Source organism: Nelumbo nucifera, chromosome 2 (genome assembly GCF_055504915.1).
Source record: "Nelumbo nucifera cultivar China Antique chromosome 2, China Antique-T2T, whole genome shotgun sequence".
Classification (NCBI taxonomy): domain Eukaryota; kingdom Viridiplantae; phylum Streptophyta; class Magnoliopsida; order Proteales; family Nelumbonaceae; genus Nelumbo; species Nelumbo nucifera.
The window spans coordinates 1,088,018-1,115,766 of NC_142650.1; the positions used below are offsets into that span (position 1 = coordinate 1,088,018).

General features: G+C 40.0%; 1 protein-coding gene across 1 annotated transcript in view; it reads left to right on the plus strand.

Annotated features, from left to right (window-relative positions):
• Positions 1–27,749, plus strand: part of LOC104594462 (RING-finger, DEAD-like helicase, PHD and SNF2 domain-containing protein) — a 128,568-nt gene that overhangs the window by 15,942 nt on the left and 84,877 nt on the right. Inside the window, exons 6-9 of the mRNA XM_010254736.3 lie at positions 10,506–10,706; positions 22,609–22,864; positions 27,153–27,393; positions 27,495–27,664. Coding sequence (XP_010253038.1) covers positions 10,506–10,706; positions 22,609–22,864; positions 27,153–27,393; positions 27,495–27,664 — 868 coding nt within the window. The remainder of the gene's footprint in view (positions 1–10,505; positions 10,707–22,608; positions 22,865–27,152; positions 27,394–27,494; positions 27,665–27,749) is intronic.

Below are 27,749 nucleotides of genomic sequence, written 5' to 3' on the forward strand. Positions count from 1 at the left end.
TGGTTAAGAGTGCACCACAACGGGAAGGACTAAGAGCCATCCTCAAGACTAGTTGCAGTGAAGGGCAACCCCTCCTATTGCATATGGGATTGAATACCGGCCCAGTTTTAACAAGTCCAAAAGAAGCAGGCACACCACTGGAAAACCAACAAGCACTCTAGCGGTTACTCAACACCTATTCAGATGTCTTTCAAGAACCTAATCAGCCACCTCCTTCCAGACCCATGGACTATAGAAGTGAGATCATCCTGGGGGCAGCTCCATCAAATGTTAGACCTTATCGCTACCCCAGATTTCAAAGGGAAGAGATGGAGAAAATTGTTCAAGAATTACTAGAGAAAAATTCATACAGCCCAATTCAAGCCCATATTCAGCACCCGTCCTGTTAGTCAAGAAAAAAAATGGAACATGGAGGTTTTGTGTAGATTATCGGGCTCTAAATCAGATCAATTTAAGGACCGGTTCCCCATTCCAATCATTGATGAGCTATTGGATGATTTACAATCTGCTACCATATTTTCTAAGCTTGATCTACGAGCCGACTACCATCAAATTCGGATGCATCCAGCAGATGTACCTAAAACGGCTTTTGTACACATGATGGTCACTATGAGTTTCTTGTCATGCCTTTCGGATTGACAAATGCACCGGCAACCTTTCTAGCCATCATGAACGAGGTATTCCATCTCCACTTGCACTGCTTTATTCTAGTCTTCTTTGATGATATCTCGGTATATAGTGTTGATTGGACTTCTCATCTACAACATTTATCTATCACTTTGGAACTTCTAAGAAAACATCAACTATATGCAAAGGCTTCTAAATGTGTTTTTGGACAAAAACAAGTCCAATACTTAGGCCATGTGGTCAAAGAAGGGAAGGTAATGGCTGATCCGGAGAAAGTTGCTTGCATTCAACAATGGACAACCTACATCAGTCGAGGCCTTGCGGGCTTTTCTAGGCCTCACAGGCTACTACAGGCACTTTTTACCATATTATGCAAGGCTAATGGCACCTCTCACCCAATTATTAAGGAAAAATGCATTTCAATGGAGTGAGCAAACCCAACAAGCCTTCACTAACCTAAAGCAAGCAATTTCCACACTACCAATTCTATCATTACCCGACTTCTCAAAGCAGTTCACACTTGAGTGTGATGCTTCAGGGACAGGTCTAGGAGCTGTTTTAATGCAAGAGGGGAAACCATTGGCCTATTTCAGCAAAGTACTCTCACCACAAAATCAAGCTAAATCAACATATGAGAAGGAGCTCATGGCCGTTGTACTTGCAGTCCAAAAGTGGTGGGGGGCTTACCTACTGGGCCGCCGATTTGTCATCAAGACAGACCACAAGAGTCTGAAATTCCTGCATGATCAGAAATTCCACACACCTGAACAGCAGCAGTGGGCCCACAAACTCATGGGCTATGACTACATTATAGAATATAAACCTGGTACAACTAATCAAGCAGCTGATGCTCTATTTAGGCTACCTGAGTTGGCACAACTCACCGTCTCCAGGCCCAGTTATCCATTACTCGAGCAGCTCAAAGCTGAAGCCTTTCAAGATACAAAACTAGCCCAATTAAGGGCCAAATGGGCCCAGAATCCAGCTTCGACCCTAGGTTATTCAGTTCGTGACTGAACACTCTTTTACAAGGGTCGATTGGTTATCTCATCCAAGTCAGCCCACAGCAGAATTACTACTACTCTTTCATGATTCAACTATAGGGGGTCATTTAGGCATATTCAAAACCTACTAGCGTCTGGCAACACATTATTATTGGAACGGCATGATGAAAACAATAAGGAGTTACATCACCTCTTGTGATGTCTGCCAAAGACAAAAGTATGATGCCCAACAACCAGCCGGCCTCCTACAACCCTTGAGCATCCCAGATCAAGTATGGGATGAAATCTCAATGGATTTTATCATGGGCCTACCTGTTTCAAAAGGCAAATCAGTCCTACTTGTGGTGGTTGACCGGCTATCAAAGTACAACCACTTCATACCTCTAACACACCCTTACACAGCGGCTACGGTGGCAGAAGCATTTGTTAGAGAAATCACCAGATTACATGGGACACCAAAGGCACTCGTCTCTGACAGAGACCCAACCTTCCTTAGCAGTTTTTGGAGAGAGTATTTCAAGTTACAAGGCACTTCACACAACACCTCTACTAGCTATCATCCTCAGATGGATGGGCAGACCGAAGTTGTCAACAGATGCATCGAGACATATTTACAATGCTTTGTGGGGGACAGACCTAAACAATGGATACAATGGTTGCCTTGGGCAGAGTTTTGGTACAACTCCTCATTCCATGTCTCAGCAGGTATGGCACCATTTAAAGCATTATACGACAGAGACCCACCATCAGTTCTACCCTATGAAAAGGTGTCTTCAGCTTATGCAGCGGTCGATGAGTGTCTTTCATCCCGAGATGAAATCATTCGTGAATTGAAGGCTCACTTGACACATGCTCAAGAACTGATGTTATGATGCAAAACACAAGCCTGTTGAGTTCCAGGAAGGTGAGCTTGTCTACCTAAAACTCAAACCATATAGACAGACCTCAATGGCCTCCCACCCCTACAACAAGCTTGCCCCTAGGTTCTATGGACCATTCAAAATTCTACAGTGCATAGGATCACTGGCCTACAAGTTGGAACTGCCAGTAGCACCCAGTTTTCCATGTCTCCGTCCTCAAGAAAGCTGTCAATCCACAAACCACGTGCAACATTATTGGAATTCACAGAAGAAGGGTGGCTACAGCTACGACCCAAGGACATCTTGAAATATAGATGGGTGAAACAAGGTCAAGCCTTTATTAAAGAAGCATTAGTCTGCTGGGAAGGGGTACCAAATGAAGAAGCCACATGGGAGCCCTGCACCAAGCTGATGCAACACTTTTATTAACAGCTGAACAGAGGAGAAGAGAGGTAGGAGAAGAGAAGAGGAAGAGAGGAGAGAAGAGAAGAGAGAAGAGAGAAGAGAAGAGAGAGATTTGGAGTCTGCTACAGTGCCGCTACAGTGTTGGCGGCGCCAGCTTATATTAATATATATAGGGCAACCATAATTAGAAGGGAAAGGACCCTTATGCCCCTACTTAAGTTACAACATAAAAAACAAAAGAAAAAACTGCTTTAATTTGTCCAAACGGACCCTAACTCAGTAGAATACAAACATAATAAATAAAGTTAACATTCCAACGCTCCCCCTCAAGTTGGGACATGGATGTCAATCATGCCCAACTTGTCACACAAATTATTATGCCGCATGTGTTGAAGGCCCTTGTCGAAGATGTCTGCAAGTTGTTCCTCTGAACTAACATGAGTGCACACTTCTCTGCTCACAAGTTTCTCTAATAAAATGCTTGTCCACTTCAATATGTTTTGTTCTATCATGGAGGATTGGGTTAGCAGCAATGCTGATAGCAGCCTTGTTGTCACAGTAGAGTGACATAGGTTTGTTAATTGCAAAACCCAACTCTCCTAACAATTTTTTTATCCACATCATTTCAGCAACTCCATGAGACATGGCTCTGTATTCTGCCTCAACACTGGATCTAGCCACCACATTTTGCTTCTTATTTCTCCAGGTGAGGTTTCCTCCTACAAAGGTACAATACCCACTGGTGGATTTTCTATCATCGATTTCCCCTGCCCAATCAACATCTGTATACACCTCCACTTTCAAATGCCCATGTTTTTGGAAAAGCAAACCAGCTCCTGGGAACTTCTTGAAGTATCTAAGGATTCTTTCTACAGCTTCAAAGTGAGTTGTCTTAGGATTATGCATGAACTAACTAAGAACACCCACTACATAGGCAATATCAGGTCTGGTCATAGACAAATATAAGAGTCTCCCTACAAGTCTTTGGAACTTCTTTACATCTTTCAAACACTCCCTTGACTGTCTCCTAGCTGATGGTTGGGTTCAATGGGTGAATCAATTGGTTTCACTCCCAACTTGCCTGTATCCTCTAATAGATCTAGTACATATTTTCTTTGGGAAATAAAGATGCCCCTTTTTGAGCGGGCAACTTCAATTCCAAGAAAATAACATAAGGGGCCTAGATCTTTCACCTCAAATTGAGTGGCTAGGAATTTCTTCAGCTTTTGTATTTCAGTCTTTCAGTCTTCTGTGATTACTATGTCATCAACATAGACAATTAAAGCTGCAATTTTCCCTTCACCTTTTTTCACAAATAAAGTATGACCTGATTGGCATTGTTTGAATCCCATCTGTTGCACTGCTAAATGAAACCTACTAAACTAGGCTCGAGGTGATTGCTTCAACCCATATAAAGATTTTTTTAACTTGCACACCTTCTGCTTACTACCTTTGGCATAGAAACCTGGAGGTTGAGTCATGTAAACCTCTTCCTCTAGGTCACCATTCAAGAATGCATTCTTGATATCCAATTGGTGAAGTTCCCAATCAAGGTTAGCTGCCAGTGAGAGGAGGATTCTGATTGAATTCATCTTGGCTACTGGAGCAAAGGTCTCTGCATAGTCTACTCCATACACTTGTGTAAACCCTTTGGCCACTAATCTAGCTTTGTATCTTTCTGCTGAACCATCGGTTCTATGCTTTACTGTGAATACCCACTTGCAACCCACTGGTTCCTTCTCTTCAGGAAGATCCATTAACTCCCAGGTGCCATTTTTGTGTAAGGCATTAATTTCTTCCTTCATTGCATCTGTCCATTCAGGTTTGGATAAAGCTTCTACCACATTCTTAGGAACAAAGACACTGTCAATATAGGAAAGGAATGCATGATATGAAGGTGAAATATGATCATAGGACACAAAGTGAGAGATAGGATGATTAGTAGTACAAGACCTAACACCCTTTCTCTTAGCAATAGTAACATCAAGATCATTAACAACAGGAGGATCAATGTTCAGAGATTCAGGCATATCAATGGGAACAAGTGTACCTGGTTGATGAGGAGGATCTACCTCTGGAGAGTCTGATGATATTGGTTGCATAGTTTTAGGTTCCACGACTCTTGAACTGTACTGGCTCTTATGGCGGTGAAGAAAGACCTGAAATGGAGAAGGGTCGGGAAGAGAAGGTTGTCGAACCTGAGTGTGTTTCTCCTCAACCCTACTCTCCCCCTGAGGAGAAACCGAGAAGAAGGGTTAACTCTCAAAGAATGATACATCCATAGACACATAGTACTTGCGTGAAGCAGGATCATAGCAGCGGTAACCCTTTTGAGATAACGGATAACCAAGAAAAACACAAGGAGTGGCACAGGGATCGAGTTTACCGCGAGTAGGAGACAAGTCATGAACGAAGCAATGACACCCAAAGACACGCATTGGAATGGGGGACAACGGAGCTGTAGGAAACAAGAGTTGATGTGGGGACTTATACTCTAATAACCGAGATGGCATACAATTGATGATATATGCAGCACGCATAACAACATCCATCCAAAAACGTTTCGGAACATTCATATGAAGTAATAAACCGTGAGCTACCTCAAGTAGATGACGATTTTTCCTTTTGGCAACACCGTTTTGTTGAGGTGTCCTGGCGTAAGATCTTCGATGAAGAGATCCACACGAAGCAAAGAACTCCGTGAGATCACTATGGAAGTACTCCTTTGCATTGTCCGACTGCAAAATGTGAATTTTAGTAATTGAGTGAAAACCATTCGTTGAAAGCTTTTCACAATTTTTGTCACTTCATCTCTAGATCGCATAGGATACACCCAAGTATATCTAGAGTAGTCATCGATCAAAGTAATGAAATATTTATATCTAGTCCCAGTAGGTAGAGAGATAGGGCCCCAAACATCAGAATAGACAATATGAAAAGGAAATTTAGATCTTTTATTTCTTAAAGGAAAGGAATTTCTACAATGTTTGCTCAATTGGCATGTATGACACTACAATTTACTAACTAACAAAGACTTAAACAACTCAGGAAACATAAGTTTTAAAGACTCAAACGAAAGGTGACCAAGACGATTATGCCACAAGTAGGCATGACTCTCACTAGAAGAACATAAAGACTCTGTAGCCACAAGACTAGCTTTATTCTCCAACACGTAGAGGCCATCCACCATGCTTCCTCTACCAATCGTCTTCCCCGAGGTCAAATCCTGAAATACACATGAATAAGGAAAGAAGGTCATTGAACAATTCAAGGAACGAGTAATACTGCTAATGAAAAGTAAATTGGTAGGTAATTTAGGAACATGCAACACATTAGAGAGGGTAAGACCAAGAGGAAGGGAGATGGTTCTTTGACTGGCTATGGTGGAATAAGACCCATCAGCCAGTCTCACCTTATCTTTCCCAGAGAGGAGGTTATATGCCTGAAATAAATTTGACTTACCAGTCATGTGGATTGAGGCTCCATAGTCAATTATCCAAGGGGAATCAGATGTATGAGATGACACATGTAAGGCAGTGGCAGTGTTACCTGATGTAGACGCAAAGGAGGTAGAAGGAGTAGGGCCAGAATCCATCTAGCGAAGTGTCCTACCATATAATTCCAAGTGGTCACAAAAGGAGTTGGTGATCTCTTCCTTGGGGTCAAAACCAGAGTGTCACTCTTGGGGTACCATGGGACTAGTCTCTTGAGATGCCACATTTGCTGAGTTATATTTCTTCTGACTCAGCTGGGTTGGCTTCTTACTCGAATCAGACTTCTTACTCAATTCTTGAGCCCATTTCAGCTTGCCATGAAGATCCCAACATGTGTCTCTAGTGTGCCTGGACTTTTGATAGTGAGTGCACCAAAGTTTGTCTTTGTCATCCACTATCTTCTGTGAATCTCCCTTTTAAAAAGAGCCTCCAACATTTGAACTTGTACCCCCTTGGACAGTTAGTGCAATCGATTCCCCTTCTGTACAATTCATCACACTTCTTCTGCTCTCTTCAGACTGAACTAGGGCATAAACATTTTGGGCTGAAGGTAGGTTCTTACTTCCTAAGATTTGTACCCTCATGGATTCATATGTAGGATTCATCCCCAAAAGAAAGCAAATACCCGTTGTTGGGAAACAAGTGATTTGTAGGCCTTTGCATCCTCATCACACTTCCAATTCACATTTTGATAATGATCCAGTTCCTTCCAAATTGATGTCAAGTCTGAATAGTACACCAATAGACTCCTCTCCCCTTGCTTGCAAGTGGAGGATTTTGCTTGTAATTGATATATCTTTGCATAGTGTCTCTGTTCTGAATAGGTAGATTTTGCTTGTTCCCATATTTCACAAGCTGTTTCAGCCCACATAAAGGTCTTCCTTACTTGTGGCAGCATGGCAACCAAGAGCCATGACATCACCATGCTATTTTCTTGGTCCCATCTGTCATGTTCAGCACTACCAATCTTTGGTTCCTTGACTTTACCATTAATATACCCAATTTTTCCTCTAGCAGTAATATAAAGTTTAATTCCCCTAGACCATTCAAGATAGTTCAGTCCATCAAAGGGGATTACAGCCATGGGGAAACTCATATCCATCCCCCCACTCATTCCATTTTGACCTCCTGAAATTCCTGAAGTTGCAGAATTCTCAGAGGACATGATTCAAACACCTTTCAGACCTTACACACACCTTATGATCCCTCCTATCACCAAACAAACAGTCCTAGAAACACCAAGGATGAAGCCCACATGCACACACTGCAATCTGGACACAATCTGACCACAAACCAGCCTAGATTGTCCAAAAAAGGCAAGATTTTAGGGTGATTCAGAGCTGATCTGACCTAGTAGTCACACACCACCAACTTCCAAACACCCCAAACACATCGACTGCTAGGAGGGGTCATAAACCAGTATGGTTACACCACAAGGGTTAAAAGATCTGGTCATCCACGACCTACAGATCTGAATTCTCAGACATGGGATCACACGATCCATAAAAAAAAAGAGGTCCGAACCTCACAGCTTCTCAGAAAACATTCAGCAGTCTGGAGTCTTCTTCTTGGTACACGACCAAGGAAAAGGAAAAAAACACAAAAAAAAATCTGTACCAGTTGTAGGTCTGCACTTTTTTGATCTCAGTTGAAGAAGGCAGCAGGTTGAAGCTTGTTCGATCTGCTCACAGGCCTAGCAGAACCGCTCTGATACCATATTAACAGCCGAACAGAGAAGAGAGGTAGGAGAAGAGAAGAGGAAGAGAGGAGAGAAGAGAGAAGAGAGGAGAGAAGAGAGAAGAGAGAGATTTGGAGTCTGCTACAGTGCCGCTATAGTGTTGGCGGCGCCAGCTTATATTAATATTTATAGGGTGACCATAATTAGAAGGGAAAGGACCCTAATGCCCCTACTTAAGTTACAGCATAAAAAACAAAAGAAAAAACTGCTTTAATTTGTCCAAACGGACCCTAGCTCAGTAGAATATAAACATAGTAAATAAAGTTAACATTCCAACAACTTTCCACACCTTGGCCTTGAGGACGAGTGCTAGCTTGAGGAGGGGGGGATGTTAGAGGCACAAGGGGGCAGGAACTACAAGTATATTTTAGAAGGAGAAGAAGGCCACCTCAGCATAAGGCAGCCAGTGCAAAGACAGCTGGAGTTAACTGAATCAACTTGGAGTTAACTAAATCAAACAAGTTGGCATGTTGTTTTAATCTGTTATAAATCAGTTAAGGCCACCTCAGCATAAGGAATCTAGTGCAAAGACAACTGGAGTTAACTGAATCAAGTTGGAGTTTACTAAATCAAACAAGTTGGCAAGTTGTTATAATTCTGTTGTAAATCAGTTACATTGAAGGCAAGATTGAATATAAATACAGAGTTGTACTTACAATAAGGGGATAATAAAAAAGATTTGATCTCTTTCCTCTCTTCATTCTCACTTTCCCCTATTCTGGAGGTTATCCTCCCTCGAAGAGGATCTGAGTTGGGCAGCTACCCAACAGAAGAACTGCAAATGGGATAGCAGATTCTCTAGAAAAACAAGGGGTTAATGGGAAGCAAGTGTTTTGGGCAAACGTGTAATCCATTTTGTATTTTGGGTTGGTTGAATCTTCCCAACCTATTGTACTCATTTAAATTACATAATTAATAAAATTCTGTTTGCTGATAAAAAATTATTGTAAAAATTATAGACATGGTGAAAATATTGTGAAATATGGAATGATATTTTATGAAGTGATAAAAGAAACAAAGTTAACCTTTTTTTTATCAGCAATAAAGTAATTTTATTAAATTAATTGTATATGTGAATGGTACAACTTGATGACCAGAATGTCATCCCCAAAATAACCAAGGGTAGTTTTACAATGAAGCCCTATATAGTTGCTGTCTTGTAGTACCTTGTTTAGCAAGGGAGTCAGCTAACCCACTTAAAAAGTTAAGGTTAATAGACAAAATAATACAATATGATGTTGTCCTGTAATTTTTTTTTGAGAAAAGGTAAAGTATAATTGTATTAATCAAAAGGTCCTTTGTACAATGAGAAGCTGTACAAAAACGAACCAGAAGGACCTCAAAAAAAGGCCATCCTCAAAAAAGTACAATCACATGTATCTTCTTTAAAACCTGTATGTATAGACAACCAACTTCTAACAAACTCTATAGCCATGTTGATGACCTCAGCTTCAGAGGAGGCTTTGTGATTAAAAATCCTACTGTTCCTTTCAGTCCACACAGACCACAGAATTGCCAAAGGAATAGAGGACCATCCTCAAAATCCTACTGTTGTCCTGTAAATTTTAACAGCCAAAAAACTACATGATAGAGTGAATTCAAGCAAAATTCAAACTCATAGAAAGTGCAAATTATTCTAGTAGACCAACCAAATAATATGTTACACAAAAATTAAGATTTAACTTAATATTTACAAAAAAATTTTAAGTTGGCTCAAAGCGGTAATCATGTCCATTAGGCGGGCAATACTACTACTAGTCTACTACTCCACAGTCCACACATCTATAACATTGTTGCCAACTTATGTTACATACCATCTCTTGTACTCTACATACGGAAATATGTTGTCATCATCTTATCCCAACTATATGGGGTGGTTACATGAATTTTATTTTGTCATTCTGTTTTGTTCAATTCCATATCTGTTGTTAAATTATGAGCGTTTAAATCGCTCCTTACTACTTTGAAGTTTGAACCATGTCCTTTTTGGTCTACCCTGGCCCTTCTAGTAATATTTCTTGTTCTTACTACTTGCAACTTGGGAATATGTTAATTCTAGTAATATTTCATGTTGGTACCCATGGATATGTAATGAAATTATAACTATAGTATCTTTGGGACATGTTATGTGATAATTAAAATTCCGTCCATGTTCCTTCTCTTTGTATTTTATGTAGATTATTGCTTGTACATCATTGCCATTATTGAAATAAAGACAATCTAACTTCTGATTAAAAAGACAGTCTGAAATATACTTTTTTTTTGGGTGATTGGTTATATTGTTAAATTTATCTGGTGTTGTTTTACTGTTGATACATCACATTTAGCAAATGGAGTTGACATGTTTATTCTATGAACCTATTTTTTCTTTGTGAAGTCATACAAACCCAGGTTCTCTCAAAACTTGTGTTTACGAAGGTGTAAGGAATGCTTCCCCTTCAACTATGTCTATAATGGATTTAAGTGAATTCATCAATGCTGACATTGTCTTAACGACATATGAAGTCTTGAAAGAAGATCTGTCGCATGACTCAGACAGACATGAAGGAGATAGACGCTCTATGAGATTCCAAAAGAGGTTTGTTCATACACTTGCTGCTGTTTTTTTGATCAGCAAATAAATTTCGTTTATTAATCTGAAATAAGATTACAAGTGTTTTATCTATTGAGCTGTCCACTTTACAAAGGAATCAAGAACTTTCAAGTACATAGTTCACCTGGTTTCTTTTTCACTGCAACAATTACAGCTTTGCCCAAAATAAGGTTGGTCCATCCGCCCCCTGTTTTGCTAAAGCTTCTGCCAATCCGTTTGCTGTCCTTCTTACCCAACCAAAATTTGCATTAACCTTTCTTGCAAGACAATCAATCTCCCTGAAAGCAAATATGCACTTCCAGGGTCTGGATTTTCTTTGCCCAAGAAATCGCCAAGAGTGATTTTTTTTTATCAGTAACAGAATCAATTCATTAATGAGAAAAGGATAGGTACAAGGCAGGGGAGATAAACTCTCTTAACTCCCCCAAGATTAAAAAATAAAAATTACATGTAAGCCTAGAACAATTGAATTCTTCCAACCCTTTGTTTGGCTAGTGCATCTACAAACGAATTAGCACACTTCTTTACCCATTGAAACCTCACTGTCATGTCTCGGGTCCACCATTTGAAAATTCTCTTCTCATTTAGGTAACTCCACATTCTGCTTTCCTCTTTTTGCAACCAATCTATTACCGGTTTTGAGTCTCCCTCAATAATCACCAAGAGTGAATTTCCTTCAACTTCCAATTCTCTAACTCCTAGTTGCGATTCTAGTTTCAAGCCATGCAGAAGAGCCATAATTTCAGCCTGAACTGAATCTCCAAAGCCTATTGTCCCTAAGAACAGAGCCATTATTACTCCTTGAAAGTTTCTAATAACTCCTCTTATGTATTGGGATGTGCAGCTTCAAGTTGGCCCTTGAATTATCTAGGTCTACCCCTGGGAGGCAATCCCGAGAAAGGAAGTTTTTGGAATCTGGTGGTGGAAAGATTTGAGAAGAGACTTACCATTATCATTCTCTTGGTGGGAGGATAACACTAATTAGGGCTACCTTAGCCAATTTACCTATCTACTTCTTGTCAGTGTTCAAGATTCCAGTAGGGGTGTTTAATGGATTGGAAAAGTTGATGAGAGACTTACTGTGGGAGCCAGGTGAGGAGAAGATGGACCATAGGGTGGGGTGGGAGATGGTGAATAGGAATAAGAAGTCGGGAGGGTTGGGGCTCTGGTACATTAGAAAGAGGAATGTGGCTTTATTGGGGAAATGGTTATGGAGGTTCCCTTTTGAGAAGGAGAAGTTGTGGGCTAGAATAGTAGCTAGCATTCATGGGCTGGACGACAACGGATGGGATCCTGGAATTTTGGCAAGGACTAAATGTGCCTCACTTTGGAAAGCAATCCATGACTTGTTACCAGTTTTCTCCCCTCTAATCAGGTATGATTTAAACTCAGGCAACCTCATAAAATTTTGGGAACAAACTTGGGTGGGGAATTCTCTTTTGGAGGATCAGTTTCCATCCCTGTATGCTTTTTCTGACTTGAAAAATGAGCCCATTTCTTCCTTTATTGTTTGTCCCTTCATCTTCAAACGCTGGTTTGGTTGGAATTTGGGTTTGAGAAGGGCTGTTAGAGATATAGATCTGAACAACACCTTGTCTCTCCTAGTTATTCTTGAAAATGTTTTCTTGGACTCCACAAAGGAAGACACCAGAATTTGGACCCCCACCCCCTTGGGCTATTTCTCTTGTGCCTCCTTTAAAGTCTTAACTCAGCCAACCAACATTGTAGGTTTATCCTTTCCTGTTAAAGAGATTTGGTGTAAGCCAATTCCTACTAGGGTTGGGAGTTTTTGTTGGGAAACCTTCTTGGAAAGAATCAATACTTATGATCTGCTTCAAAGAAAGAGACCCAAGACTTGTTTATCCCCTCATAGGTGTTGTTGGTTTAGTGTTTATGTTAGTCTTATTTATGTTTTAAGTTCTTAGTTATTGGGCCTAAACTTGTTTTATTCTTTTTTTATGTCTAGGTGTCCCATCACTAATCAGGGGCATTCTAGTCCATTCTTGTAACATTACTTTGTAAATATCTATATAAGATTATAGGGCCGGCTGAAGTGAGTATGCCGCCATTCTCAAATCTCTTTCTTTTTTTTTTCTTCTTCTTCTTCTTCTTCTTATTCAGCTGCTGTTTTCCAGCAAACATGGTATCAGAGCACTAATCGGTTTGACTGGTTACAGCCGCCTCTTTTCTCCACTTCTCTATTCCTTCTTTTTTTCTCTCTCTCCTATCTCGGCCACTGTGAAGAAACCGTAGGGCTGACCGTAGATCACAACAAGGTCTGTATCTAGGGTTTCCCTTGGTTGTAGGGCCCAAGGGGAGTTTGTTCCAGAAGCTGATGCCCTACTAGAAACCCTGCAGCAGGTAGTAGCCATTCGGCTGCTAAGAGAGATCTGTGTGGAACAGATCTAGGTGGAAGGACTGAGTTAGACAGTCCTAGTACAGATTGTAAGGGTGGTCATAGTCTACGACAGCAGAAGTCAAAGCCTAGTCCAGAAGTGTTCAGCACAGTACAGGGGTGGATTGTTCTTGGTTTCAGACCTGTTACGAGGGGTTCTCAGACTAGTAACAACTTCAGTAAGTCTGAAATCGTGTTCTTTGTTCTGAGTTTTCAATTGTGATCACTGTAAGAGGAAGGAGATGTCTTCAATATCAGGAGAAGTGTCTTCTAGGGATAATAGAACTGGTGGGAGGTCTTCTAATATGGAAAACCCAAATTTGCACAGCTTGCAGATCACCAGTGTGTTGTTGGATGAATATAACTTCAGAGAATGGTCTGTTTCAGCCATGCTCTTCATTACTTCCCGGGAACTTACGGGTTATTTAGATGGACAAAAGCAGGAACTTGAAGTGGGTAGTGTGGAGTACGCAATATGGCGTAGGGAGAATGCTACTGTTATGTCTTGGTTACTTGCTTCGATGACTCCAAGAGTGGCCAGGACTGTTCAACACTTTCCCACTACTGCGAAGATTTGGGAGAAAGTGTCTAAAACTTATGGGCAGAGAAAGAACAATGCAAGAATCTATAGGCTAAACCAAGACATTGCTGCATTGAGACAAGGAGATATGACAGTTGCAACTTATTTTGCAACCCTAGAAGGACTATGGGAAGAACTTGATCATCATCTTATTCTTGGTTGGGAGAATGTAAGAGACAAGGAGAGGCATGATAAACAAATTGAAGAAGGTAGAGCCTTTAAGTTCTTGGCTAGCTTAGACCCAATGTATGAGAGCATAAGGTCTCAAATTTTGGGAAGGGATGAAATGCCAGATTTACACCATGTCTACTATCTAGTAAGGAATGAAGAGGTTAGGAGGAAAGAGATGCAAGTTGACACTCAAATACAGCCTGTTGAACATTCAGCATTGACTTCTTCAAACCAAAAATGGAGCAAGCACTTGGACAAGAGGCATCTTAAGTGCACTCATTGTGGAGGTGAAAGGCATGTAAAAGAGACTTGTTGGGTTCTTTATCCTCATCTGAAACCAGCTGCGTTAAGGAAAGAGAAGAAGCCTTAGAGGAATCAAACAGCAAGTGGAAACTTTGTTACTAGTCACAGTGGTGAGAGCCCGAAGAACACATCTACAGTTACACTTCCTCCCATGGAACAGACTGCTAATTCCCACACATCCGGGTCCTTGGATTTCACTGCTAATGAGGTAGAGGTCCTTAGTCGGGCCTTAACCCGTCTAAGGACTAATTCCCTTGCTTCCACCTCTCTTGCCAGATCAGGTATTGTCTCTGCTTGTAGTGTAACTAGTTCTATAGAGTCTACTTCTTGGATTTATTGATTCCAGTGCAAGTGACCACATGACACACATGTCCTCTTTATTTTCTTCTTATCATTTGATGTCTGGCCAAGATAAGATGAGAGTTGTTGATGGTTCTCTCTCCACCATCTCTGGGAAAGGGGGGGATGACCTAAGCAAGGACCTCTCTCTTAAACCTGTTCTACAAGTTCCCAATCTTACTTCCAACCTCTTATCTGTTTCAAAGCTTACCAAGAATTTAAACTGTAGCATAACTTTCTTTCCTACTCATTGTGTCTTTCAGGGCAGACTGACGAAGAGAACGATTGAGAGCGGTCATGAGGGTGGAGGTCTCTACTATTTTGATGCAGACATCAGTTCGGCCCTACAATCATCTGCTGCCAGTAGTCAAAATAATGAGGAGTCAATAGCTAGGTTACACTTGTGGCATGCTAGGCTAGGTCATTTACCTTTTTCGTCATTGCAAGGGTTGTTTCTTGAATTATTCAAGGGTATTTCAAGTCAAAGTTTAGTTTGTGAAGTGTGTCAGTTGTTAAAACAATGTAGAACTCTTTATCCAATTTCTAGTAATGAAATTCAAGCTCTTTTTGATTTGGTCCATTCTGATGTTTGGGGCCCTTCACTTCTTGTTTCTGTAGATGGCTTTTGTTACTTTATCAGTTTTATTGATCACTATTCTTGATGCACATGGATTTACTTGTTAAAAGGACGTGATGAAGTGCCACGGATAACCATGGCATTTTGTAAAATGATTGAAACTCAATTCAACAAGAAGATTAAGCAATTCCGTTCAGACAATGCTGCTGAATATTTTGAAAGATCCTTGAACCTGTTCATGGAGAATGCAGGCATGCTACAGCAGTCATCTTGTGCTAGTACCCCTCAACAGAATGGGGTTGCTGAGCGCAAAAATAGACACTTATTGGAGACCGCTCGAGCTTTACTATTTCAGCACAAGGTTCCCAAGCACTATTGGTCTCAAGCAGTCCTTACCGCATCATATCTGATAAATCGGATGCCATCCAAGGTGTTGAGTATGAAAACTCCTTTCTCTGTCCTTTGCTCTAATCTTCCAGACTTTCCTCTTCCATCTAGAGTCATTGGTTGTGTATGTTTTATTCATGTAAAGGATCCAAAGAATACCAAGTTGGATCCTAGGGCTACGAAAGGAATCTTTCTAGGGTACTCTCCTACATAGAAGGGTTACAAGTGTTATGGTCCCGTTACCAAGAAGAAATACGACACAAAAGATGTGGTATTTTTTGAGTCTCAATCCTATTTTCATTCTTCCCAGAATCCTTTTCAAGGGGAGACTAGTGGGATGGAAGAGGATTCTTCTTCTCCCACTTTTTTTGTGCCTCTTTCAGCCTCGAGCCTTCCATCTTCTCCTCTTGATCCTCTTAGTTGTAGCATCCCAGGTGAATCTAGTGAGGCTCCCATTGAACCTGTTACCACTCTTGATGCTACAGATGTAATTGAGGACACTAGTAGGCAACAAAAAGATATATGAATCACCTACAACAGAAGGAAAAAAGACCCTCCAACTCATGGCAGCAACCAATTGGACTCGGATCAATCTGTCTCAACAACTCTAGGTAATCTTATCACTCATACTTCTGATTTGGATCTCCCTATTGCTCTTCGTAAGTCTACCTGTTCTTGTACTATCCGACACCCCATTGCTGAATATGTTTCTTACTCATGTTTATCTCCTCGTTATTATTCCTTTGTCTGTTCTCTCTTCCGTGCATGTCCCTACTAGGTACTCAGAGGCAGTGTCTGATCCAAGATGGAGAGAGGCTATGAATGAAAAAATGAAAGCCTTAATGAAAGCCAGGACTTGGGAATTAGTGGATCTACCAAAAGGGAAGAGCACTGTGGGATGCAAGTGGGTGTTCACTGTGAAGCATAGGGAGGACGGGTCCATTGAAAGATACAAGGCCAGACTAGTGGCGAAGGGGTTTATTCAAAAGGAAGGGATTGACTACAAAGAGACCTTTGCTCCAGTCGCAAAGCTCAACACAATCCGGGTTTTATTGTCATTAGCTGCAAACTTCTCATGGAAGCTACATTAGTTGGATGTGAAGAACGGTTTCCTAAATGGCGATCTACATGAAGAGGTATTCATGTATCCTCCACCAGGTTATGGTTTTGATGGGAAAGTGTGTAGACTGAGGAAAGCATTATATGGTCTTAAGTAGTCTCCTCGAGCTTGGTTTGAGAAGCTTTGTGGGGCCATGAAGAGAGTGGGATACACTCAAAGTGGTGCAGATCATACTTTGTTCATAAGGAAACAGGATAGCAGACTTACGACACTCATCGTCTATGTGGATGATATGGTGATTACAGGAAATGGTCTAGAAGAGATAAAAAGATTGAAGGAGTTCTTGGCATCTGAGTTTGAGATCAAAGACTTGGGCCATCCGAGATACTTCCTTGGAATTGAAGTTGCTAGGTCACAAGAGGGCATCTATATATGTCAACGGAAGTACGTCTTTGATCTTCTAGAGGAGACAGGTATGATGGGGAGTAAACCCGCAGATACTCCAATAGAACAGAATCATTGTCTACAGGAATTAGTAGGAGAGGACTACCTTGATAAAGAGAGATACCAAAAACTGGTAGGGAAATTGATATATCTGTCTCTCACTCGACCAGATATTGCTTATGTTGTACATGTTGTCAGCCAGTTCATGCACTCTCCAAAGATTCCTCATATGAGAGCAGTGGAAATGATTCTTAGGTATTTGAAGACTTGCCCAGGAAAAGGAATTCTGTTCAAAAAGCACAATAAAATTGAAATTGAAGCGTATATTGGTGCAGATTGGGCTGGTTCTGTTGGAGACTGGAAGTCTACTTCTGGGTATTGCACGTTCGTTGGAGGGAATTTGGTTACATGGCGAAGTAAAAAGCAGAATGTGGTTGCTAGATCAAGTGCAGAGGCTGAATATCGAGCTATGGTTCATGGTGTTGCTGAACTATTGTGTCTTAGGACCCTTCTTGGTGAGCTCGGGATAAAGGTCGAGTGTCCTCTCAGGCTGTACTGTGACAACAAGGCTGCCATCAACATTGCAAATAACCCAGTGCAACTTGATAGGACGAAGCATGTTGAGATTGACCGACACTTCGTTAGAGAAAGGGTAGTCTCAGGGGAACTCTGCATTCCTTATACTCCTTCCGAGATGCAGATTGCAGATGTGCTAATAAAAGGACTAGCTTCAACGAAATTCTTAGACTTACTTGGCAAGCTAAACATGACTGAAATCCATGCTTAGCTTGAGGGGGAGTGTTGGTTCAATTGGTTTAGTGTTTATGTTAGTTTTATTTATGTTTTAAGTTCTTAGTTATTGGGCCTAAACTTGTTTTATTCTTTTTTTTTATGTCTAGGTGTCCCATCACTAATCATGGGCATTCTAGTCCATTCTTGTAACATTACTTTGTAAACATCTATATAAGATTATTGGGCCGGCTGAAGTGAGTATGCCGCCAGTCTCAAATCTCTTTCTTTTCTTCTTCTTCTTCTTCTTCTTCTTCTTCTTCTTCTTCGGCTGCTGTTCTCCAGCAAATAGGTGTATTCTATGTAAAGCCGATGGGGAAGCTGGTTATCACCTGTTGGTTTCTTGCCAGCTTGCCAAAACTGTTTGGGAATGGGCTTTTTCTCTTTTTGGGTGTTGGTGGAATCCCCATTTGAATGTGCAAAGTCTATTTTCTTCTTCTTTCTTCAGGTGGCATTTGAAGAGGGGTAGGACCATGTGGAGGTTCTTAAGAGCTGCTGTATGCTGGACTTTGTGGGAAGAAAGGAATTCAAAAATTTTCTCTGAGAAAGAGAGAAACTTTGAAAGTTTGATAAACTTGATTCACATTAGGGTGGTACGATGGTTGAAGTCCTCGGATTTATTCATAGAATTCACAGTGGACGATTTGTTGAGGAAGCAGAAAGAGATTGCTAGTTCTGCCCAGGTGAAAACGGGTCTATGTATGTCTTGGACCCCTCCGCCACTGGTTTTATAAAGTTGAACTTCGTTGGCAGCAGTAGAGGGAACCTTAGGCATTCAGGCATTGGGGGTGTGTTTAGGGACGAGAATGGGATTTTTTTCAGCCATGTTCTCAGGCCCAACTGGGGCAGGTGACTCTCTCAGGGCTGAGATTTTTGCAGCTTTTGAAGGTGTTCAAAGGGCCAAGGAAATGAACATTAGGAGGCTTGTAATTGAAGGGGATTCGGAGATGGTAGTAGGGTGGCTGAGAGAAGACAAGGCTGGGTTATGGAACTACACCAATGAAGGAAAAAATTCAGATGGTTGGCTAAAGACATGGAAATAAAGTACAGCTGGGTGAAGAGATCTGCTAACTCGTTTGCAAATGGGTTAGCCAAGCAAGGGATGACTAGGGAATCTTTATTCTGGGCTTAGTTGTAATTTTGGTTTTTCATGTTGGGGGCTCTTGCCTCTGTTGGGGGAGTTAAGAAAGTTTATCTCCCTTCCTTTGTAATTAATTATTCTGTTTGATTAATGAAATTTTTGTTATTGATAAAAAAACCTCCTATGCCTGTTGTCCCCGGATTGCGAAAGGAGCTGTCATCGAAGTTTAACTTCATCTTATTTACCTCTAGTGGTTTCCAATCCATTTCAACTACTTCTTTATGTGTGTCTGTTTGTACCACTTCAGTCCACTTCCATAGTATGTCATTTGTAGAAATGTCTCTGAAGAGGTTCAATGTTTTTACCCAGTGTGCTGATCCAACTTTTATGGATTTAATCACTTTCTCCTTGGATCTTATCTTTTCATTAAATATCCTATTATTTCTTTCCTCCCAAATAGTCCAGACCGAAGCTTCCCTTACTGTCCTCCACAAACATCTTCCCCTTTTTTCTATTGCCTCAAGAAGTTTGGGTTGAATAAACTGACTACATCTTGTGGGGGAGCCCATTTGCAACCAAAGAGGGAACAGAAAAAATCCCATAAGCAAGACACAAAGGAGCAAGAGATTAATAAATGAGGAAGGGTCTTGCCACAAGCCTTACAAAAGATACACATGAGGAGAGAGGCATTTATTTGGCCTTCTTTTCTGTAGCATGTGATATGTGTAATATGTTAACTTTTCCAAGGAACACTTCCCAACAAGGAGTTTGTACTTTGGGAGGGATTGGTTTGCACCAAATTTCTCTCACTGGTAAATTTACCCCCAAAGATCAAATGGATGAGTAAGTTGAAGAAGGAAGCATACGAAAAAAGGCCATCTGGGGAAGGAAAACAAACCCTGTCATCCAGAGAGTTCTGGTCCTGAAACACCTTTTCCAAAACTGAAAGTAGCAGGCTAAGTGAATTGCACTCATTATCCCTCAATCCCCTTTTGAAGCCAAAGTCTGAGGGTGCCCCAAATCTAGAAACAGGTTCTGCCTTAAGGTTTGATAGAGAAAAGAGATGTTTATCTAAATCAAGCTTGTAGGACCCAAACCTCTGATTGCACCAACTAGGGGACTCCATTGCCCAATTCTAAGCTCTGGAAATCGAACCTGGTTTTGTTCATTCCTCAAAATATCAGTCTCCTCCACCCCACTCTTGAACGTGAAGATCAAGAAACCGGCATTCAACTTCCTAACCTGAAACGGCTTTCTTGGATGCCAAACAGCACCACTACATCTGGATCAGAGTTCACAAAATGACCGACCGGACTTCTATTCAAGACCCTAAGTCGATTGCTAATATCCCCTGCTGGATTCATGACTTCCTCCATATTTCAAGGTTATTACTCTATCACAGTGAAGTCAGGAATTCAGGATGACGAAACTGATATCGCCTCTATTCACAATGAAGTCAGGATATGGAAGTTCTTTTACTAGCTCTATAGAACTTGAGAACCCAGAAACAGGAGATTAGAGATTCTGCAATGCAAGGTACCATTTTGTTTAAATAGCTGTCAGGTGCTAGATGGTCATCTATGCATGTGATTAACCATCTTAGTCTACTTCCTCTCATTTGTATCTATTGGAGCTAGTAGCCACTTCTAGGTTCATTTTTTTTTTTTTTGAAGAGTAAACATATAAATTTTATTAAAATAAAAAGAGAGTACAATCTGATTGGGTGTCAAGGTGGCACGCCAGAACAATTAATCCAAATGGAAAAGATTCACATTACAAGCTTGAATCTCAAGAATATCCCAAAAGTTTCTCACCAAATCTGAGCTGTTAATTTACTCAAAGTCTGGAAGGGTCAAAACCCAGCTTGTGACAAGCTTTCCAACCGAAGCTACTACCATTTCAATGCCCGTTTCCTTATCCCCAAAGAGCCTTCTGTTCTTTTTGCACCATAATGTCCAACAAATTGCAAATGTCCAGCAGTAAGATCCATTCCTCCACCTCTTGATCAATCAGAGGCCTTCTGAAATTAGGACTCCATACTCCTAGGTTCTTGCGAATGACTTCATTTTTGACCCTATCCTTTCTAGTTTTTCCACTCATCCATTTCAGCATGCACATTTCTGCCACTTATTTTTTGGACATGTTGCTTCTTAACTGCTCAACACTTTGCTCCATACAGCATTGCTGGCCTTACAACTGTTTCAAATAATTTTCCTTTTAACCTAAGTGGTATTCGCCTATCACATAACACTCTAGATGCCTCCTCCATTTTGCTCATCCTGTTGGGTGACATCATCCTCAATCTCTCCCTTTTATGAGTTATTGAACCAAGGTAGTGGAAAAGGTCACGTTGAGTTATCTCTTGGTCTCTAATCCCAAGTGTACCCTGGTTTGCACTTCTATTATCATTAAAATTCTAATCATATATTAATTCCTGTCCTTTTATGAGCAGCATCTGGGAGCATTTTTTACTTTATTTGATTGTAGCTATGTACCTGGATACCCATAAAAGCCTAGTGTACCAGTGTTGGACATGTTACTTACAGGATGTGACATGGCACCGGATACTGCATAGACGCTTCTAGATGTATACAATGACACTATTACTTCTAAAATATATAAAATGGTATTTGTCTGTTATAACTAATTATACATAAAAGAATCTGTACATGTTAGAAATTTAAATAAATTTGGCAAGGCATAAGTCTTGAGAAATGACATTTAGCTTTAAAAACTAGTTATTAAAGCATGAGACAAACATTTTACATGGGACACCTTTATCTGTATCCATGTGCATGGTACAGAAATGTTTCCATATAAGAAATGTTATATGGAAACATCAAGCTTCACAAACTAGTTAAAGAAGCATGATAAATGCAGTAATACTGCTCCATTAGGAGTATTGGAGGAACAGTATGGATTTGCTATTGTACATTCTTACATTTTTTTTGATCAGAAAGAAATTTAAGAATCTTATCAAGTCATGCTAAAACTGTTTAATACGTAGTAAGCAATTCCAACCCCCACACATTCACAAAAGTTACAATGGTGCCCAAAACAACTGTTGCCTATATACCCCTTGTTTTGCTAAAGCATCAGCCATCCCATTTGCAGTCCTTCTTACCTAATTGAATGTAATGTTCAGCTCCTGTGTGATGCTCTCTATTTCCCTAAACTCATGCCTATAGACCCATGGCACTAACTGTTTATTTCTGGCCCAAGAAATGATCAGCTTCGAATCTTCCTCTACTTCCAAGTGCTGAAAACTTGATTGTTTAGTGAGTCTTAAACCTTGCAGCAGCGCCAACTTAGTTTTACTTTATTAGCTGCTGGGGGTATCCACTCCATAACTATCTTTTCCTATTCTTTAGAAGAGAATGCCACTTCAGTCCATGTCCTTCTGATGTCATTGACTGAAAAATCTTTGAACATATCAAGTATCTTTGTCCAATGTGCTGCTCTGGTTTTTATAACTTCACAAATTTCCTCTTTGGATCTACTTTTCTCATTAAATATCCTTCCATTCCTTTCCTCCATGACAGTTCACACTACTGCAGCCCGAATTGCTTTCTACATAATTCTTCCTCTTTTTCTTGGTTCTTAGGAAACTTGGGCTGAAATTGAAAAGACTTGCTACATCCTTGAGCATATGTTATATGCATACATATTTTCAGAACTGTGAACATTTTTCCTTCTACTTAGATATTTTAATGGTCCTATATAAAATTTTATTATACTAAAACTGGGCAATTTTTTTGTAGGTATCCAGTTGTCCCAACTTTCCTGACAAGAATATTCTGGTGGAGAGTTTGCTTGGATGAAGCTCAGATGGTGGAGAGTAATGCCACTGCTGCCACAGAAATGGCATTGCGATTACATGCCAAGCATCTATGGTGTATTACAGGGACACCTATACAGAGGAGATTTGACGATTTATATGGACTTTTGAGATTTCTTAGAGCAAGCCCTTTTGATATCTATAGGTGGTGGGTTGACGTTATAAGAGACCCATATGAGGTATGGAGTTTTTTTTTTTGCAATTTTCCTTTTTTTCGAAGTTTTTAAGCAATTTCTTCATATTTATAATGCTGTTTTTCAAGGGCTGTTATTGCTTAAGCAGAGAATACAAACAGTCTGGTTCCTTGTTCCAAGTTAAAACTCATTTGTTTTTGTATACAGACATTTGTTAGCGAAGTAAGGTCTATGTTTTTCACTTCAAGCTGTTTCTGATAATCCAACATGATCAATGCTCCCTTGAATGTGGTAAACTTTTAGCATTGTTGAAGTAGGATGGTGGGTAGATTTAAAGTTTATAATAGATAATAAAAGTTAGGGGCTGTTGCTTGGTGTTATGTTAAAACCTTAGGCTGACAACTGTGAGAATGTGGGTTCAAGTCGAAGATGTGCAAAATTTCCATAGGTTAGCTGTTAGGTACATATCCAATCCGCCCCTCCCAAAACTCTAGATATTCAGGACAAAGGTAATGGTTTTGTAAGATAAGGATAATCTGAGAGTTCTGAAATCAGGATCCGAACACCAACGGTGGGGAAGCGCAGGAAGCAGAGAAACTTGGTGAAGGGGTTATGACAGAAGCCAAGTGCGAAGATGGTAAAAGGTCATCTGTAAAGAGGCTAACCCCCTAGAGGTTTGGTCACTCCTAGTGGTGGTTGGATGAAACTGAATTTTGATGTCAGCAATGTGGGCAATCTGGGTCCCTCAGGAATTGGAGGGGTGATTAGGGATGAGGGTGTTGCTATTTGTGCCTTGTTTTCAGGCCCAATTGAGCAAGGTGATTTAGTAAGAGCAGAATTCCTAGCAGCAGTTTTTGGGGTTGAGAAAGCTAAAGAATTGGGTGTTGGTAGTCTGATCATTGAAGGTGATTTGAATATAATAGTGGGATGGCTGAAGAAAAAGGTGAGGGGGCGGTCTCCCTGGCCTTTTCCAGGTACTACTGAGTGCGGTCTCCCTGGCCTTTTCCACGTATCTCAACCCAAATACCCCTAAACACTTGTTCCTCGGAATACCTCATCATGTTCTTGAAATGGATACTCAGCCCGTGTAAGATCCTATATTACATTCATCTCATGAGTTCTAGGCAAGGCTTCCTCAGCATGGTCACATGCTGCGCAGAGAGCAGTCTTGAGTTTCTTATTACAGGGGATCTTGCTAAGTTTAGCGAGATTGCACTTATCTTGCCTTATCAATGGGGATACCATGATCTCCAATGGCTGTCACAAGGTCGTCATAAGGAACTCGCTGGATTCAGTAAGATCGCTCGTATCTTATATTTGTGATATGGCACCGTAATCCCACTGTCGTCATATACTTATCCACTCTCTCATAGGTTTTTAGTATAAAATAATGGTTTAGAGCAAAACGTAGTTCTTGCTAGCCTGATATCCAGAGTAGGAAAGAAGTCCAGCAACAAGCACTTTAGAAATGGATAACAAATAAGGGCAATCTTGCTATGTGAGACTGACAGCAGAGAAAAAAATGTGTGGAACTTGTGGAAAATAGTTAAAAAGAGAAAAGAAAAGGAAAGAAGGTGATAGGGGATCAGTTCTGTCAAAGGGAAAAGGAAGAAGAAAAAAGAGAAGAAATTTAGAGAGAAAAGAAGGGTTCACAGTGGAGAAGATTTGAACTGTCTTTCCCTTACTGTCGATCCAAGTAATATTTCATTTCTAATAATCACAGAATTACAAAAATACCCCTGTTAAGTAAATTACAAGTTACAACAGAGATAAAATAAAAAGCATATAAAAGACTACTTTTCCCCTTTATAAGGTTTATAATTTGACAGAAAACATGACTCCTGATAGAGGCATAGAACAATTGCAGGACAGTATTTGTGTAGCTAACCCAAATAGTTGGTATTGAGTAAATGAGGCTGAGTTGGATTGAGTAGAAAAAATAAGAAACTAGAAGAGAGGAAAAGATAAAATAAGTTTTTTTTTTTTTTTTTTTTTTTTTTTATCATTTACTAGGTAAAAAAGCTTCATTAAGGGTTGATATAAACTTACAGGAGGGGATGGGTGAGGAGCTAATGCTTAGTTTGGAAGGAGTTCAAATACAAATATGTAGAGTGCAAATACATACAAAATAAAACAAAATACAAGGTTTTACACTCTACATATTTGTATTTGCACTCCTTCCAAACTGAGCCTAAGTGTGGTGAATGGGTTTTTGGAGGTAGGAGCATGTGGCATTCTTTGTCTAAGGAAGGGTGTTTTAAAAGACATGTGTTCGGTGCACCTAGACATACAGGAAAGGCACATTTCAAGACATGTGCCTTGCTTGAACCCAAACACATCCCCTTTCAAAAGGCATGCACCTCTTTTAAATGTATCATTTTTTGTTATCTGTTTTTTTGTGGATTCACACCTTTGTAATGGTTTATGAACTCATAAATTACATTTTATTGTTGTTTGTACCCTAGTAATAGTTTATTAACTTTTAAAGTAAGCAAAACAAAAACTTTTTAAATATCTGAAGCCTTCTTGCAAATAGGATGCCAAAGCAAAGTTTCCATTAAAGAAGCAACAAAAATACAGCTAACATCTAATTCCTAATCCTAAAACAGACTGAACTGCAACTAAAATCACAAAACCAATCTTTTTATATCCACACGCCAAAAATTTAAGTTGAGGGCTCTACCTTATGCCCTTGCATGGACTTGTTTAGGCTTGCCTCAAGGAAGCCTTTATAGAGGCAGAGGGCTGATCTCCTAGGATTAGGAATACGAGATGTTTAACATCACATGGGTTACTTGAGCGAATGCAGTTATGACTTTTGGAGATGATAAACAAACTGAAGGTTTTACATGCTTAAAGCACTTTACAATACACATTTTTGCTTTCACTTCCACATTTTCATTTTGAAAATGTTTTATACGTTATGCTTATGTATTTTAATTTGAGCCAATAAACTTTATAAAGCATTTAATTTCTTTTAAAAATTAAGTTTACATTTTTTATTTTTTTTCCAAAAATTTGTGCCCATGGTTCAAAGTATCGATTCACCTGTGTATCGGTACTTTTACCGATATGCCTTCTATTTTTTGTTCTTTTTTCAAATTATATATATGTATATATATAATTTAATAAAAAAGAGTTCGTGAAAACACCTGTAAAAAGGTGTATTGGCACCCAATGATATAATGTGATACACTCCGTATCAGGCGTATCATGTCTATACTTTGCACCTTGTTTGTGCCTTCTTAAAAAAGGTGTGCACCTTGCCTTAGCCTTGGGTGCTAAAAGGCCCTTGTGCTTTTAAAACACTGATGGTTGGAAGTTATTTGGTATGGAAAAGTTGGTTCGAAGAGTTCTGGGTTTTAAGTTTGAGTTGGAAGAATTTTGGTATTTTTTTCTATCTTATATTTGCAATCTCTTATTGCCTCAGCTTGTACTTGATCTTTTTTCTTTTATGAAATTTATCTTTAGTCTACAATACCCAAGAAGGAGATCAGACAGAAAAAAAGCCCTCAAGAGAGAGGACCAGACAGCATGATAGAAGATAGAACTAAATAAACTGAAAATGGGAGAAATCTATCGTAGAAGTGATGCTCCTAAATGCGACTCCACCCTCCCCACACCTCCTCTAGCTAAATTGTCTTGTAAAGAGTTGTCCAACAAGATGTCTACAAAGACGCTAGATCTCTAACCTAGGGATGCAAGTTGGGTTGCCTGAATTAAAGAATTTCAACTACATTGGGTTGGGCCCATTCAAATTTTGACAAACACTCAACCAACCCTATCCAAGTTGCACCCCTTGGTCTGGCTCCTCTCACATGTGTCCCTTCTATCCTCTACCAACCAATCACCAGGCAATCCCCTCTCAACCTCCACATGCTGAACAGCCAATGCTGCTGCAAATCTAAAGGCCTTCAAATAATGAATGCTCTAAACTCATCTCTAAGTCAGTCACCTGATCCAACAAGGCCAAATATGCCACTAGGACCTCTCCTGATGTCTCCATAAAAGCAGTAAATCATTTCTTGTATCTGATGGTTCTGCATTCCCTAGAGGCAGCTATTTAAGCTTCTCTTTACTTCTCCTTGGGTGATGGAGGAAACTATGATTGTGAACTTTTCATGTGGGCTAACCAAAAATATGTGACCATCTGAGGATCATGTTGTCTAAAGAGAAAGAAGGAAAATTAAGTGCCCTTTTTTCTTGCTACTAAATTAATTTCCTCAGGATAGCTTGCCATATTCCTGGTTTGGGTATGTCTGGTTGAGTGCTTCTATATCCAGTTCCTCCTATGCTTCACCTCATTCCCTAATCTTACTCTTTTGTTTACTAGAGGAGAGATGCGAATGCTATGGAGTTTGCACATAAGTTTTTTAAGCAAATTATGTGGCGTTCATCCAAAGTACATGTTGCAGATGAATTACAGCTGCCACCACAGGAGGAGTGTGTTTCCTGGCTCTTTTTCTCACCAATTGAAGCACACTTTTACCAGAGACAGCATGAAACTTGTGTAAGTTGTGCCCATGAGGTTATTGAAAGTTTCAAGGATGACATTAATAAAAGAAAAGCTCTAGGTAATTTGTTATTCTTGTTATTATATTTAATCCTATCTATTTTGTATAAAAGGAAGTAACTGCCTATCTATTAAACATGTTTTCATTAACTTTTTATCCAGATTCTGAGTCATTTGATGCTTCCTGTGATCTTTTTCTTACCCACACTGAGGCTGCAAAACTGCTGAATTCACTGTTGAAGCTTCGGCAGGCATGTTGCCACCCTCAAGTAGGGAGTTCTGGGTTGCGTTCTTTGCAACAATCTCCTATGACCATGGAGGAGATATTAGTGGTGAGTTTCATATGAGAATTATGGAGGTTATATAACCCTATTTTTTCCCTTTTCCATTCTAAATGTACTGAATTGTTTTTTTCCC